At 61.4% G+C, this 16,308-nt stretch overlaps 1 protein-coding gene across 1 annotated transcript in view; it reads right to left on the reverse strand.

The window, feature by feature from the left end:
• The window catches only part of trappc10 (trafficking protein particle complex subunit 10), a 37,507-nt gene that overhangs the window by 3,722 nt on the left and 17,477 nt on the right, over positions 1 to 16,308 (reverse strand). The window contains exons 7-15 of the mRNA XM_033033482.1: positions 15,595 to 15,842; positions 14,183 to 14,329; positions 12,545 to 12,659; positions 12,196 to 12,272; positions 9,837 to 9,928; positions 3,533 to 3,673; positions 2,476 to 2,588; positions 1,419 to 1,921; positions 3 to 11 (exon numbers count right to left, since the gene is read on the reverse strand). Coding sequence (XP_032889373.1) covers positions 3 to 11; positions 1,419 to 1,921; positions 2,476 to 2,588; positions 3,533 to 3,673; positions 9,837 to 9,928; positions 12,196 to 12,272; positions 12,545 to 12,659; positions 14,183 to 14,329; positions 15,595 to 15,842 — 1,445 coding nt within the window. The remainder of the gene's footprint in view (positions 1 to 2; positions 12 to 1,418; positions 1,922 to 2,475; positions 2,589 to 3,532; positions 3,674 to 9,836; positions 9,929 to 12,195; positions 12,273 to 12,544; positions 12,660 to 14,182; positions 14,330 to 15,594; positions 15,843 to 16,308) is intronic.

A 16,308-nucleotide genomic window follows, 5' to 3' on the forward strand; every position in this document is an offset into this window, starting at 1 on the left:
GCCTCCTTGGCCTGGACAAACACAAACACACTGGCAGTGACCCACACGCACACACACACTGACCCCCACACACTGACCCACACACACTGACCCACACACACACACTGACCCACACACACACACACTGACCCAGACACTGACCCACACACACTGACCCACACACACACACTGACCCACACACACACACACTGACCCCCACACACACACTGACCCCCACACACACACTGACCCACACACACACACTGACCCACACACACACACTGACCCACACACACACACTGACCCACACACACACTGACACACACACACACTGACATACACACACTGACCCACACACACACTGACCCACACACACACACTGACCCACACACACACTGACCCCCACACACACACTGACCCACACACACACTGACCCACACACACACACTGACCCACACACACACTGACCCACACACACACACACACTGACCCACACACACACACACACTGACCCCCACACACACACACACTGACCCACACACACACACACTGACCCGCACACACACTGACCTATACACACACACTGACCCGCACACACACACTGACCCACACACACACACACTGACCCGCACACACACACTGACCCACACACACACACACACACTGACCCCCACACACACACACACTGACCCACACCCACACACACTGACCCGCACACACACCCACACACACACACTGACCCACACACGCACACACAGACCCACACACACACACACACACAGACCCACACAGACCCACACACACACACTGACCCACACACACACTGACCCCCACACACACACTGACCCATATACACACACACTGACCCACACACACACAGACCCACACACACACACTGACCCCCACACACACTGACCCACACACACACAGACCCACACACACACACTGACCCCCACACACACACTGACCCACACACACACACACAGACCCACACACACACACTGACCCACATACACACACAGACCCACACACACACACACACTGACCCACACACACACACTGACCCATATACACACACTGACCCACACACACACACTGACCCACACCCACACACACACACTGACCCACACTGACCCACACACACACACACACTGACCCACACACACACTGACCCACACACACACACACACTGACCCACACACACACACACTGACCCACACACACACACACTGACCCACACACACACACTGACGGGGAGAGGGAGCACATACAGGAGGGGGTGACGTTACGGGGAGTGTGGACAAAGTGGGGGTGGTGGGGAGAGGAGGGGGTTGGTGGGGAGGACGTGGTGGTGAGGGGAGGGGGGGCGGTGGGGAGGGTAGGTGGTGTGGAGGGGGGTGGGGGGAGGGGGGGTGATATATCGGGGCGCGGGCACCTACCTGTGCGGTGAAGGTGACGTTGTTGTCTCCGGGCTGCAGCACCAATGCAGCAACGTGCAGGGAGCGGGCGCTGTCCTCAGGCAGCGGTGCAGTGGAGCGCTCGATGGAGCCGCAGCTCTCCTGCCGGCGCAGCAGCAGGTGCATGTTCTTGCAGACGATGCTGCTGGACGTCAGGCTGTTGTCGGAGGGGCTGCGATCGTGCAGCTCGTACAACTCCACGCCCGTCTGCCCGCCGCCCCGCCCGCTGCCCGCGCCGGCAAACACCACCGTGCCAGTGGCTGTCCCTGCCCTCGCCGCCCCCTCACCCCCCCTCCCAGCCCCCTTGGCCGGGGACAGGTGCAGGTGCAGGGAGAGCTGGTCAAGGGGTACGGCCACGGGCATCAGGCTGTGAATGGTCAGCTCCATGTCCAGCGTGCCACCCATGTGAACCACCGCTCCGGCCGGCTCCAACCGCAGCCTCCGCAGCCTGGCAAAGCCCTCCATGCCCAGTGGCACACGCTCCTCTGTCGGGGGGCAAAGCACACGGGCATCAGAGTCTGCACCCACCCCACCCACCCACCACAGCACCCACACAGGCACCCAGCACCCACCCCACCCACATACACACACAGGCACCCACCCCACCCACACACAGGCACCCACCACTCACCCCACCCACCCACACACACAGGGACTCACCAGTCCCACTCCATACACAGGGACCTGTCACACAGAGGGTGGTGGGTGTACGGAACGAGCTGCCGGAGGAGGTAGTTGAGGCTGAGACTATCGCAACATTTAAGAAACAGTTAGACAGGTACATGGATAGGACAGGCTTGGAGTACGGAATCCAAACCCACACGTTTTTGGAGTGTGGGAGGAAACCGGAGCACCCGGAGAAAACCCACGCAGGTCACGGGGAGGACGTGCAAACTCCGTACAGACAGCGCCCGTAGTCAGGAATGAACCCGGGTCTCCGGCGCCGTGAGGCAGCAGCTCTACCCGCTGCGCCACCGTGCTGCCCCCCCCCCACCGTCAGTCCACCCCCCCAATACAGTGCAGAGAGGGAGGAGCTTACCCTGTTGTGCGTGGGGCATTGTGGCCATCTTCAGGATCTCCTGGCAGTAGTGTATGCGCTCCGTCTCCGCCAGGCACTGGTCAGATGCCAGCAGGCTGCTGGTCTGGAGGTAGCTGGCACGCCCGGTCAAGGCAGCAACAACCCGCGCTCGGCTACGCCCAGTCCTCACCCAAACACGCAGCACACGCACGCCACACGCTAACCACACAGAATGACATGCGTGTGAAAGACTCATATTCAGCTCGGGCGGCTCGCAACCCAGCAGTAATGAATATTGATAAACTCAATAGACAATAGGTGCAGGAGTAGGCCATTCGGCCCCTCGAGCCAGCACTGCCATTCAATGTGATCATGGCTGATCATCCACAATCAGTACCCCGTTCCTGCCTTCTCCCCATATCCCCTGACTCCACTATCTTTAAGAGCCCTATCTAACTCTCTCTTGAAAGTATCCAGAGAACCGGCCTCCACCACCCTCTGAGGCAGAGAATTCCACAGACTCACAACTGTGTGAAAAACACATAAAGCTGTAGGCAGCATCTCTGGAGAGAAGGAATGGGTGACGTTTCACATGGTGTTTGAAGATGGGTCTCGACCTAAAACGTCACCAATTCCTCCTCGCCAGAGGTGCCGCCTGTCCCGCTGAGTTACTCCAGCATGTTGAGTCATACAGCGTGGTAACAGGCCCACCATGTCTCACCTGCCTGCGTTTGCCCCAGGGGCCAGGGCTCTCAGCTGGAAACACTCCATCCTCTCATTTACACTTTACTTCAGAGATACAGAGCAGAAACAGGCCCTTCGGCCCACCAGCGATCGTCCCGTACCCCAGCACTATCCTACACACACACTAGGGACAATTTACAATTTATCGCAGCCAATTAACTTACAAAACCTGTACGTCTGTGGAGTGTGGGAGGAAACCGGAGCACCCGGAGAAACCCCACGCGGTCACGGGGAGAAGGTACAAACTCCGTACAGACAGCACCCGTAGTCGGGATGGAACCGGGGTCTCTGGCGCTGTGAGGCAGCAGCTCTACCCGCCGCGCTGTAAGGATACTTCTGGGTCTGCTGCAGGCGTTTCTGACACTCGGCCAGCTGCTTCCTGGTGTGGGCAATGAGGAGAGCCCAGCCCTCCGACAGGTAGGTCCTCAGCGCCTCCTGCAGGTAGCTCTCCGCCTTCTCCGGCTCACCTTTCCGCCTGTAACAAGACAGGTGTGGGAAAGATGCTACTTATGGCCCAAAGATAATGCAAACAAACACCGCAATAAACAAATGTAACTGCGAAAACTGCAGAGGCTGGTTTATATCAAAGACACAACATGCTGGAGTAACTCAGCGGGACAGGCGGCATCTCTGGAGCGAAGGAACGGGTGACGTTTCGGGTCGAGACCCTTCTTCAGACACGATATGAAACGTCACCCATTCCTTCTCACCAGAGACGCTGTCTGTCCAGCTGAGTTACTCCAGCATTTTGTGTCTATCTTTGGTGTAAACCAGCATCTGCAGTTCCTTCCTACACATTAGGTTGGGCAGGCTGGGACGATATTCCTTGGAGCGCAGGAGGATGAGGGGTGATCATGTAGAGGTGTACAAAATCACGAGGGGATCAGATTAGGGGAATCGAGAAGCTGAAGGCATAGGTTTCAGGTGAGGGGAGAAAGATTCAATAGGAACCTGAGGGGTGACGTTTTTATACAGAGGGTGGCGGGTGGAATGGAACAAGCTGCTGGAGGAGGTAGTTGAGGCAGGGACCACCACAATATTTAAAGTTTACAAGAATGATCCCAGGAATGAGTGGGTTAACCTATGATGAGCGTTTGTCGGCACTGGGCCTGTACTCGCTGGAGTTTAGAAGGATGAGGGGGGACCTCATTGAAACTTACAGAATAGTGAAAGGCCTGGATAGAGTGGATGTGGAGAGGGTGTTTCAACTAGTGGGAGAGTCTAGGACCAGAGGTCACAGCCTCAGAATTAGACGTTCTTTTAGGAAGGAGATGAGGAGGAATTTCTTTAGTCAGAGGGTGGTGAATCTGTGGAATTCTTTGCCACAGACGGCTGTGGAGGCCAAGTCAGTGGATGTTTTTAAGGCCGAGATAGATCGATTCTTGATTAGTACGGGTGTCAGGGGTTATGGGGAGAAGGCAGGAGAATGGGGTTAGGAGGGAGAGATAGATCAGCCATGATTGAATGGCAGAGTAGACCTGATGGGCTGAATGGCCTAATTCTGCTCCTATTGCTTATGACTGTAAAAAACATTTAGCAGGTACATGGATAGGACAGGTTTAGAGGGATATGGGCCAGGCAGGTGGGACTAGTGTAGATGGGGCATTCGGTCAGCATGGGCAAGTTGGGCCGAAAGGCCTGTTTCCAAGCTGTTTGACTAGTTAGATTTAGCTCTCAGGGCTAATGGAATCAAGGGATAGGAGGGGAAAGCAGGAACGGGGTACTGATTGTGGACGATCAGCCATGATCACAGTGAATGGCGGTGCTGGCTGGAAGGGCTGAACGGCCTCCTCCAGCACCTATTGTCTATGTTTCTATAATAATAATAATAATAATAATGTCTTTATTTATATAGCACATTTTTAGTCAACTTGCATTGACCCCAAAGTGCTTCACACAATTACTTCCATACACACAGGCAAAGGTGGGTGAAGTGTCTTGCCCAAGGACACACACAGGCAAAGGTGGGTGAAGTGTCTTGCCCAAGGACACACCGACAGTATGCACTCCAAGCGGGATTCGAACCAGCTACCTTCCGGTTGCCAGCCGAACACTTAGCCCATTGTGCCATCTGTCGTCCACATGGCGGAGGAAGTTTTGCTGTGACTGTCGAGGGCCCGAGGTGGGGCAGAGTGGGGTCCGGTGTGACCCCGTGACCCCACTGCATGGGGCTGGGCCTGTGGCAGGAGCGGTGGCCGGGGGGAGCGGTGGCTGGAGGGAGCGGTGGGCTGGAGCGGTGGCCGGAGGGAGCGGTGGGCTGGAGCGGTGGCCGGAGGGAGCGGTGGCCGGAGGGAGCGGTGGGCTGGAGCGGTGGCCGGAGGGAGCGGTGGGCTGGAGCGGTGGCCGGAGGGAGCGGTGGCCGGAGGGAGCGGTGGCCGGAGGGAGCGGAGGCCGGAGGGAGCATGGTGGCCGGAGGGAGCGGTGGGAGCTGGAGCGTGGCCGGAGGACGGTGGCCGGAGGGAGCGGTGGGGCTGGGACGGTGGCCGGAGGGAGGGCGGTGGCCGGAGGGAGCGGTGGCCTGAGGGAGCGGTGGCCGGAGGGAAGCGGTGGCCGGAGGGAGCGTGGGCTGGAGCGGTGGCCGGAGGGAGGCGGTGGCCGGAGGGGCGTTGGGCGTGGAGCGGTGACCGGAGGGAGCGGTGGCCGGCGGGAGCGGTGGCCGGATGGGAAGCGGTGGCCGGAGGGAGCGGTGGCCGGAGGGAGCGGTGGCCGGAGGGAGCGGTGGGCGGAGGGAGCGGTGGGCGGAGGGAGCGGTGGCCGGAGGGAGCGGTGGCCGGAGGGAGCGGTGGCCGGAGGGAGCGGTGGCCGGAGGGAGCGGTGGCCGGAGGGAGCGGTGGCCGGAGGGAGCACTGTGCTGGAGGGAGCGGTGGGCGGAGGGAGCGGTGGCCAGAGGGAGCGGTGGCCGGGGGAGCGGTGGGCTGGAGGGAGCGGTGGCCGGAGGGAGCGGTGGGCCGGAGGGAGCGGTGGGCTGGAGCGGTGGCCGGGGGGAGCGGTGGCTGAAGCGGTGGCCGGAGGGAGCGGTTGCCGGAGGGAGCGGTTGCCGGAGGGAGCGGTTGCCGGAGGGAGCGGTGGGCTGGAGCAGTAGTCGGAGGGAGCGGTGGCCAGAGCGGTGACCGGAGGGAGCGGTGGCCGGGGGGAGCGGTGGCCGGGGGGAGCGGTGGCCGGGGGGAGCGGTTGCCGGAGGGAGCGGTTGCCGGAGGGAGCGGTGGGCTGGAGCAGTAGTCGGAGGGAGCGGTGGCCAGAGCGGTGACCGGAGGGAGCGGTGGCCGGAGGGAGCGGTGGCCGGCGGGAGCGGTGGCCGGAGGGAGCGGTGGCCGGAGGGAGCGGTGGGCTGGAGCGGTGGCCGGGGGAGCGGTGGCCAGGGGGAGCGGTGGCCGGGGGGAGCGGTGGCCGGAGGGAGCGGTGGCCGGAGGAGCGGTGGGCTGGAGCGGTGACCGGAGGGAGCGGTGGCCGGGGGGAGCGGTGGCCGGGGGAGCGGTGGCCGGGGGGAGCGGTGGCCGGAGGGAGCGGTGGCCGGGGGGAGCGGTGACCGGAGGGAGCGGTGGCCGGGGGGAGCGGTGACCGGGAGGAGGCGTGGCCGGAGGGAGCGGTGGCCGGAGGGAGCGGTGGCCGGAGGGAGCGATGGGCTGGAGCGGTGACCGGAGGGAGCGGTGGCCGGGGTGAGCGGTGGCCGGGGGGAGCGTGGCCGGAGGGAGCGGTGGCCGGAGGGAGCGGTGGCCAGAGGGAGCGGTGGCCAGAGGGAGCGGTGGGCGGGGGGGGAGCGGTGGCCGGAGGGAGCGGTGGCCAGGAGGGGCGTGGGCTGGAGCGGTGACCATAGGGAGCGGTGGCCGGGGGAGCGTGGCCGGAGGAGCGGTGGCCGGAGGGAGCGGTGGCCGGAGGGGCGGTGGCCGGAGGGGGCGGTGGCCGGAGGGGGCGGTGGCCGGAGGGAGCGGTGGCTGGAGGGAGCGGTGGCCGGGGGGGGCGGTGGGCCGACGGGAGCGGTGGCCGGAGGGAGCGGTGGCCGGGGGGAGCGGGGGCCGGGGGGAGCGGTGGCCGGGGGGAGCGGTTGCCGGAGGAGCGGTTGCCGGAGGGAGCGGTTGCCGGAGGGGAGCGGTGGGCTGGAGCAGTAGTCGGAGGGAGCGGTGGCCAGAGCGGTGACCGGAGGGAGCGGTGGCCGGGGGGAGCGGTGGCCGGGGGGAGCGGTGGCCGGGGGGAGCGGTGGCCGGGGGGAGCGGTGGCCGGGGGGAGCGGTGGCCGAGGGTAGCGTTTGCCGGAGGGAGCGGTTGCCGGAGGGAGCGGTGGGCTGGAGCAGTAGTCGGAGGGAGCGGTGGCCAGAGCGGTGACCGGAGGGAGCGGTGGCCGGGGGGAGCGGTGGCCGGAGGGAGCGGTGGCCGGAGGGAGCGGTGGCCGGAGGGAGCGGTGGCCGGAGGGAGCGGTGGGCTGGAGCGGTGGCCGGGGGGAGCGGTGGCCGGGGGGAGCGGTGGCCGGGGGGAGCGGTGGCCGGAGGGAGCGGTGGCCGGAGGGAGCGGTGGGCTGGAGCGGTGACCGGAGGGAGCGGTGGCCAGGGGGAGCGGTGGCCGGGTGGAGCAGTGACCGGAGGGAGCGGTGGCCGGGGGGAGCGGTGACCGGAGGGAGCGGTGGCCGGAGGGAGCGGTGGCCGGAGGGAGCGGTGGCCGGAGGGAGCGATGGGCTGGAGCGGTGACCGGAGGGAGCGGTGGCCGGGGGGAGCGGTGGCCGGGGGGAGCGGTGGCCGGGGGGAGCGGTGGCCGGGGGGCGCGGTGGCCGGAGGGAGCGGTGGCCAGAGGGAGCGGTGGCCAGAGGGAGCGGTGGGCGGGGGGAGCGGTGGCCGGAGGGAGCGGTGGCCGGAGGGAGCGGTGGGCTGGAGCGGTGACCGGAGGGAGCGGTGGCCGGGGGGAGTGGTGGCCGGAGGGAGCGGTGGCCGGAGGGAGCGGTGGCCGGAGGGGGCGGTGGCCGGAGGGGGCGGTGGCCGGAGGGAGCGGTGGCTGGAGGGAGCGGTGGCCGGGGGGGGCGGTGGGCCGACGGGAGCGGTGGCCGGAGGGAACGGTGGCCGGGGGGAGCGGTGGCCGGGGGGAGCGGTGGCCGGAGGGAGCGGTGGCCGGAGGGAGCGGTTGCCGGAGGGAGCGGTTGCCGGAGGGAGCGGTGGGCTGGAGCAGTAGTCGGAGGGAGCGGTGGCCAGAGCGGTGACCGGAGGAGCGTGGCCGGGGGGAGCGGTGGCCGGGGGGAGCGGTGGCCGGGGGGAGCGGGTGGCCGGGGGGAGCGGTGGCCGGGGGGAGCGGTTGCCGGAGGGAGCGGTTGCCGGAGGGAGCGTGGGGCTGGAGCAGTAGTCGGAGGGAGCGGTGGCCAGAGCGGTGTACCGGAGGGAGCAGTGGCCAGGGGGAGCGGTGGCCGGAGGGAGCGGTGGCCGGAGGGAGCGGTGGCCGGAGGGAGCGGTGGCCGGAGGGAGCGGTGGGCTGGAGCGGTGGCCGGGGGGAGCGGTGGCCGGGGGAGCGGTGGCCGGGGGGGAGCGGTGGCCGGAGGGAGCGGTGCCGGAGGGAGCGGGTGGGCTGGAGCGGTGACCGGAGGTGAGCGGTGGCCGGGGGGAGCGGTGGCCGGGTGGAGCGGGTGGCCGGGGGAGCGGTGGCCGGGGGGGAGCGGTGGCCGGGGGGAGCGGTGGCCTGGGGGGAGCGGTGCCGGAGGGAGCGGTGGCCGGGGGGAGGCGGTGGCCGGGGGGAGCGGTGACCGGAGGGAGCGGTGGCCGGAGGGAGCGGTGGCCGGGGGGAGCGGTGACCGGAGGGAGCGGTGGCCGGAGGGAGCGATGGGCTGGAGCGGTGACCGGAGGGAGCGGTGGCCGGGGGGAGCGGTGGCCGGAGGGTGCGGTGGCCGGAGGGAGTGGTGGCCGGAGGGAGCGGTGGCCGGAGGGAGCGGTGGGCTGGAGCGGTGGCCGGGGGGAGTGGTGGCCGGGGGGAGCGGTGGCCGGAGGGAGCAGTGGCCGGAGGGAGCGGTGGGCTGGAGCGGTGACCGGAGGGAGCGGTGGCCGGGGGGAGCGGTGGCCGGGGGGAGCGGTGGCCGGGGGGAGCGGTGGCCGGAGGGAGCGGTGGCCAGAGGGAGCGGTGGGCGGGGGGAGCGGTGGCCGGAGGGAGCGGTGGGCCGGAGGGAGCGGTGGCCAGAGGGAGCGGTGGCCGGGGGGAGCGGTGGCCGGGGGGAGCGGTGGCCGGAGGGAGCGGTGGGCTGGAGCGGTGGGCGGGGGGAGCGGTGGCCGGAGGGAGCGGTGGCCGGAGGGAGCAGTGGCCGGAGGGAGCGGTGGCCGGGGGGAGCGGTGGCCGGGGGGAGCGGTGGCCGGGGGGAGCGGTGGCCGGGGGGAGCGGTGGGCTGGAGCGGTGGGCTGGAGCGGTGGGCGGGGGGAGCGGTGGCCGGAGGGAGCGGTGGCCGGAGGGAGCGGTGGCCGGAGGGAGCGGTGGCCGGAGGGAGCGGTGGCCGGGGGGAGCGGTGGCCGGGGGGAGCGGTGGCCGGGGGGAGCGGTGGCCGGAGGGAGCGGTGGCCGGAGGGAGCGGTTGCCGGAGGGAGCGGTGGGCTGGAGCAGTAGTCGGAGGGAGCGGTGGCCAGAGCGGTGGCCGGAGGGAGCGGTGGCCAGAGCGGTGACCACACTGTCTACACTGACGTACATGTAGAAGTCAGCCAGCTCCTTCCCCAACAGCTGAGCCGAACGCACTCGCCCGATAGTCTTGTACATCTCCATCGCCATGTACGAGAGCTCCTGCAAACGGGGGAGACACAGGAGGGTGAGGATCAAGAGAAGGTGTGGGTGGTGGAGGCAGGAACTGCGCCCCTGACTCACACCGCCAGGACCGACCCACAGCATAGCACGAACAGTAACAGAACTCTCCCCCCTGCCCCGTGACTGAGTGCTGGAGTAACCCAGCGGGTCAGGCAGCATCTGTGGAGAACATGGATAGGTGACGTTCTGGGTTGGGACCCTTCTTCAGACACAAATCTGAGTTGGATTTTAAGAAGGGTTTCCTACTGAAATGTCACCGTCTGTTTTCTCCTGAGATGTTGTTCCTCCAGCACTTTGTGCTTCACTCAGAGGTGGGAGATTGCAACCTTCACGTGGTCCGCCCTGTTTCGACGAATGCAATCAACCCGGCGTGCACAATCAAATAATGTCAAACAGAACAACTTGTCCTACAACTTTAGGCTGTGCACGCCATACGCAAGAAGAAGCGTTTTACTGATTTACGGCAGCTTAGATTATCATTTGTTTATCTGTGTTATTACGTTAATGGGCCTGAAAAGCTGCAGCGAGTAAGATCGTAAGTGGGTGATCGCTGGTCAGCATTGACTCAGTGGGCCGAAGGGCCTATTTCTGCGCTGTATCTCTCAACTAAAGCTAAACCCCAGTCTGCAAGCAAATCCCCCCCAACCCCTCTCACATGTTCACGTTATAGGAGTAGAATTAGGCCATTTGGCCCATCGAGTCTACTCCGCCATTTAATCATGGCTGATCTCGGCCTCAAGAGAGAGCTAGATAGGGCTCTTAAAGATAGCGGAGACAGGGGATATGGGGAGAAGGCAGGAACGGGGTACTGATTGGGGATGATCAGCCATGATCACATTGAATGGCGGTGCTGGCTCGAAGGGCCGAATGGCCTCCTCCTGCACCTATTGTCTATTGCCTAAAACATTGCACGAGTCCATAAGAAATGTCTGCCTTCATTCACCCTTAAGCCCAGCGCAGGAGGATGCAATACACCTGCCCTCCACCAGAAGGCAGCCTTCAAGAATAGCTTCAGCAACCGGCTCTGATTACGTAATGAAGGTGTACGCTTGGAAAGTCGGATGGACTCTGGCTGATATGTTACGAGGACATTGAAGAAATACCTGGATTGAATTTGAGATAATAGGAAAGTTTCCCAATATATTTTTAAAAACTGCTCTCACAGACACAAAAAAAATGTCCGTAGGGACGCGCGTGCGGAGACGGTCGGCCCGCAGCAGCGTACATGCGTTCCGCCAAAATCGCCGCTGCTGATTTCCACGTACTCAAACATCGACGCAGCGGCTCACTGTCTAGCAGAAAGCCATTTACAGCGGATGTTTAGACAGATTTTTTTTTTTTTTTTAATTTTTTACCAAATTTTATTTAACCGAATTTCAAAATCCACGGAAATCCTCTGCCTCCGACTAAATAAGTTCCTCCTCATCTCCTTTCTAAAAGAGCATCCTTTTATTCTGAGGCTGTGACCTCTGGTCCTAGACTCTCCCACCAGTGGACACATCCTCTACACATCCACTCCATCCAGGCCTTTCAATACACAATAGACAATAGGTGCAGGAGTAGGCCATTCGGCCCTTCGAGCCAGCACCGCCATTCAATCTGATCATGGCTGATCGTCCCCAATCAGTACCCCGTTCCTTCTTTCACTATTCTGTAAGTTTCAATGAGGTTCCCCCCTCATTCTTCTAAACTACAGCGAGTACAGGCCCAGTGCTGACAAACGCTCATCTTAGGGTAACTCAACTCATTCCTGGAATCATTCTCGTAAACCTCCTCTGGACCCTCTCCAGAGCCAGCACATCCTTCTTCAGATACGGGGCCCAAAATTGTTCACAATACTCCAAATGCGGCCTGACCAGTGCCTTATAGAGGCTCTCCTCCATCAATAGACAATAGACAATAGGTGAGGAGTAGGCCATTTGGCCCTTCAAGCCAGCATCGCCATTCAATGTGATTATGGCTGATCATCCACAATCAGTACCCCGTTCCTGCCTTCTCCCCATATCCCCTGACTCCGCTATCTTTAAGACCCCTATCTAGCTCTCTCTTGAAAGTTTCCAGAGAACCGGCCTCCACCTCCCTCTGAGGCAGAGAATTCCACAGACTCACCACTCTCTGTGAGAAAAAGTGTTTCCGCGTCTCCGTTCTAAATGGCTTACCCCTTGTTCTTAAAATGAAGGGCCCCCCCCCCAGTGTTCCGGAGAGTCCCAGCCCCCAGCAAACATCCAGAGCGAGTACATTCTTACCAAGTAATGCTTCTCAAAGGCTTCCACAGACGACAGCGCCTCGTTCAGGGTCTTGTACGGACTCTGGGGGCTGTTGGCTGCAAGAGGAGAGAGGGGTTTGTGTTTAGAGCCCGTTAGAGCAGTGACCAGTACGGTGGCACAGCGGGTAGTGCTGCTGCCTCACAACGCCATGGGAGGGGGGGGGGGGGGGTGCGGAGAGGGGCAACAGGGGGTAGGTAGCAAGTGTGATTCGGGGGGGTGTGGACGTCTTTGGGGGGGTGGGGGGTTCGGCCGGGCGAGGAGGGTGGGGGGGGGGGGGGGGGGGGGGGGGGGGGGGGAGGATTGGGGGTGGTCAGTCGCTCCCACTCACCAGTCTCGGATCTCTCGGTCCCCAGCCCCGCCAGCACATCCACCGTGCGATTCAGGTCCTCAGAGTCCGGCCCACCCTCCGTCACCAGCCCACACTGGTTCCCCAGAGACTTCAGCTGTGGGGGAGAGAGAGGGGGGGGGAGAGGGGGAAGAGAAGGAGAGAGTGTATCAGAGGGGGGGGGAGGGATCTGTGTACGACACACACTCCCACAGAGACGGGGTACTGAGCAGATCCACGCTTCCCCTCCCGTCTGAGAGCGAGCGTTACTCTGTGGACAGGCACAAAATGCTGGAGTAACAGCGCGACAGGCAGTGTCTCTGGAGAAAAGGAATGGGTGACCTTTCTTGGGTTTTGGGTCAAGACCTTTCTTCAGACTGAGGGTTACCTTGTTTAGCGGTGAGCTGCAAGGGCAGCTTACAGCCCAGCGGTTAGATTGTTGATTTCGCTAACCTCACGTAACCCTTGTCCCCCCCCCTCTCCCACCGCCCCTCACCGCACCCCAGCCGTTGTACGTTTCACTGTCGCCCCGTAGTATAACTCGTTGCCACCTATCGCCCACATCCATTTGTGCGACGAACATTTCCTTGTAGTTTTGTCTCCGAAGCACCTCTCGTTCCCCTCTCCCCCCCCCCCCCCGACTCTCAGTCTGAAGAAGGGTCTGGACCCCAAACGTCACCTATCCCTTCACACCAGAGATGCTGCCTGACCCGCTGAGTTACTCCGACATTTTGTGTCCATCTTACCTTTCAGGACGAAAAGAATCAGAAACAAAGTAAGAACTGCGCAAAAATTTACGCGGGACGATTAACCTGCAATCCCGCACGTCTTTGGAATGTGGGAGGAAACCGGAGCACCCGGAGAAAACCCACGCTGTCACGGGGAGAACGTGCAAACTCCACAAAGGCAGCACCCGCAGTCAGGGTTGAACCTGGGCCTCTGGCGCTGTAGGGCGACAACTCTACCGCTGTGTGATGTGCCCGACATATCCTCACGTAACCTCCACTACATCCACTGACATCCATCCAACACAAGTCTGCTGTTCCCCTATTTTCCTCTCGAGGCGAACATGCAAACTCTACACAGACAGCACTTGATTAGCACGGGTGTTAGGGGTTTATGGGGTTACTGGGTTAACATACGACGAGCGTTTGTCGGCACTGGGCTTGCACTCGCTGGAGTTTAGATGACTGAGGGGGGACCTCTTTGAAATTTACAGAATAGAGAAGGGCCTGGATAGAGTGGATGTGGAGATAAACTAGTGGGAGAGTTTAGGACCGGAGGGCACAGCCTCAGAATTAAAGGACGTTCCTTTAGGGGGATGAGGAAGCTTTCAAGAGAGAGCTAGATAGGGCACTTAAAGATAGCGGAGTAAGGGGATATGGGGAGAAGGCAGGAACGGGGTACTGATTGTGGATGATCAGCCATGATCACATTGAATGGCGGTGCTGGCTCGAAGGGCCGAATGGCCTACTCCTGCACCTATTGTCTATTGATTGAATGGCGGAGTAGACTTGATGGGCCAAAGTTATGAACTTTTGAGAAGGCAAAGACTTTTCATTGTACCTCGGTACACGTGGCATTAACAAAACTGAACTGAGACACACGGATCCACATGTGCCACACGCGTGGCGGCAGTACCTTCTCGGTGGCGTAGGCCCAGAGTCCCACCGTGTGACCGCAGTTGCTGTCCAGCACAGCTCGCTCACAGCAGCCCTCTATCCTCTGCAGCACCTCCAGGCAGCTGAGGAAAACCCAGCAATCCAGGGCCCCCACTGGCACAGATACCTGCGGGGACAGAGAGAGAGAGAGAGTGAGGGCAGGGAGAGAGGGAGGGAGAGTGAGAGGGAGAGAGGGAGAGATAGAGAGGGTCACATCAGCTTCTTGTTCTCACCCAACAAGCAGCTAACAATGGCCTGTTTCTTTTAGCATCGTACCTTTTTTGCATATCTTTATATAATATATACACGGTAGAGAAAGATGCTGGAGAAACTCAGCGTGTGAGTCAGCATCTATGGAGCGAAGGAAATATGCAAAACCCTCCTTTGGGTGGGGGGGGGAGGTGGGTGTGTGTGTGCGTGCGCGTGTGCGTGTGTGTGTGTGTGTGTATCACACACTGAACGTTATTTTTCTCTGGTTTGTTATATTGTTTACAGTGCACTGTGTTGACATATTATTTATACACGCACGCACACACACGACAAGACAGAGTGAGAGTGCCAGGCGACTCACAAACAGCTGCTTCCCCACCCTAACCAAACTACTGAATGATCCTCCTATTGTCTGGGGTGTTGTCCCGATCTTCCATCCCACCCCATTGTGGACCGGACCTTTTCCCTGGAACTGTAACACTACATTCTGCATTTCTCTTTGCACCACCTGTTGTCCCTGCATGGGGTATCATTGTACTTGCGTGCAGTGTGATCGACTGGTTAGCAAGAGGGCCAAGTATCTGGTTACACTTGACAATAAACCAGTCCCGTTACCATCATCTTGCCAAGGAACGGGCGATTAAACAAGGGCTAATTCCAATCAAATCATACTGTGTTTTGTTTAGAGACCCAGCATGGAATCAGGCCCTTCGGCCCACCGAGCCCATGCCCACTATTAATCACACGTTCTCACTAGTTCCATGTTATCCCACTTTCTGATCCACTCCCTACACACTAGGGGACAATTTACAGAAGCCAATTAACCTCCAAACCCGCACGTCTCTGGGATGTGGAAGGAAACCGGAGCACCCGGAGAAAACCCATGCGGTCACAGGGAGAACGTGCACACTCCGTACAGACAGCACCTGAGGTCAGGATCTCTGACACTGTCAGGACTGTTTCGTCCCAGCTGAACCATTCGATCACTAACTAGAGAGTAGTCCTAACCTCCCATCTACCTCATTGGAGACCCTCTATTGGAGAAGAAACTGCAGATGCTGGTTTGTACTGAAGATAGACACAAGTGCTAGAGTAACTCAGCGGGTCGATCTGCGGTTTAAAGCAGCATCTGCAGTTCCTTCTTACACAGTGCAGTGCAAGTGTCGCCGCACACGAGCATACCTCCAGCAGCTTCAGCTCCTGCACGCAGTTGTGCAGCAGTTGCAGGGCGCGCTGCGCCACCTCCCAGGGCCGCTGCAGCAGGACGAGCAGCGTGCACTGGCGGGAGAAGAGGTAGCTGCGCAGGTCCAGCAGCGTGGCCTGGTTCCTCTGGATCAGCTCCCTCTTGTCCATGTCGATCGGCTTGCGGAGAACCAGCCCGTTCCAACTCCGCACCGGCTGGCAGAACGACGTCAGCCAGTTGGCTCCATCTGCAGCAGCACAGGGGCAACGTCAGGCCAACACACACGTGCACACTCACACACACACGTGCACACGCACGCACATACGTGCACACGCGCGCACTCGCACACATACACACACACAAACCACAAGACACACACACGTGCACACTCGCTTGCACACACATACACACACACAGACACACACGTGCACTCAGACACACACACGTGCACACTCGCTTGCACACACATACACACACACAGACACACACACGTGCACACTCGCTTGCACACATACACACACAGACACACACGTGCACTCACAGACACACACACGTGCACACTCGCTTGCACACACATACACACAGACACACACGTGCACTCAGACACACACACGTGCACAGGCGCACACTCAGACACACACACACTGACAGACACACACGTGTGCACACACGCACTCACACACGCACACATACACACACGTGCACACTGAGAC

The sequence above is a fragment of the Amblyraja radiata genome, chromosome 14 (assembly GCF_010909765.2).
Source record: "Amblyraja radiata isolate CabotCenter1 chromosome 14, sAmbRad1.1.pri, whole genome shotgun sequence".
NCBI classification, from domain to species: Eukaryota; Metazoa; Chordata; class Chondrichthyes; order Rajiformes; family Rajidae; genus Amblyraja; species Amblyraja radiata.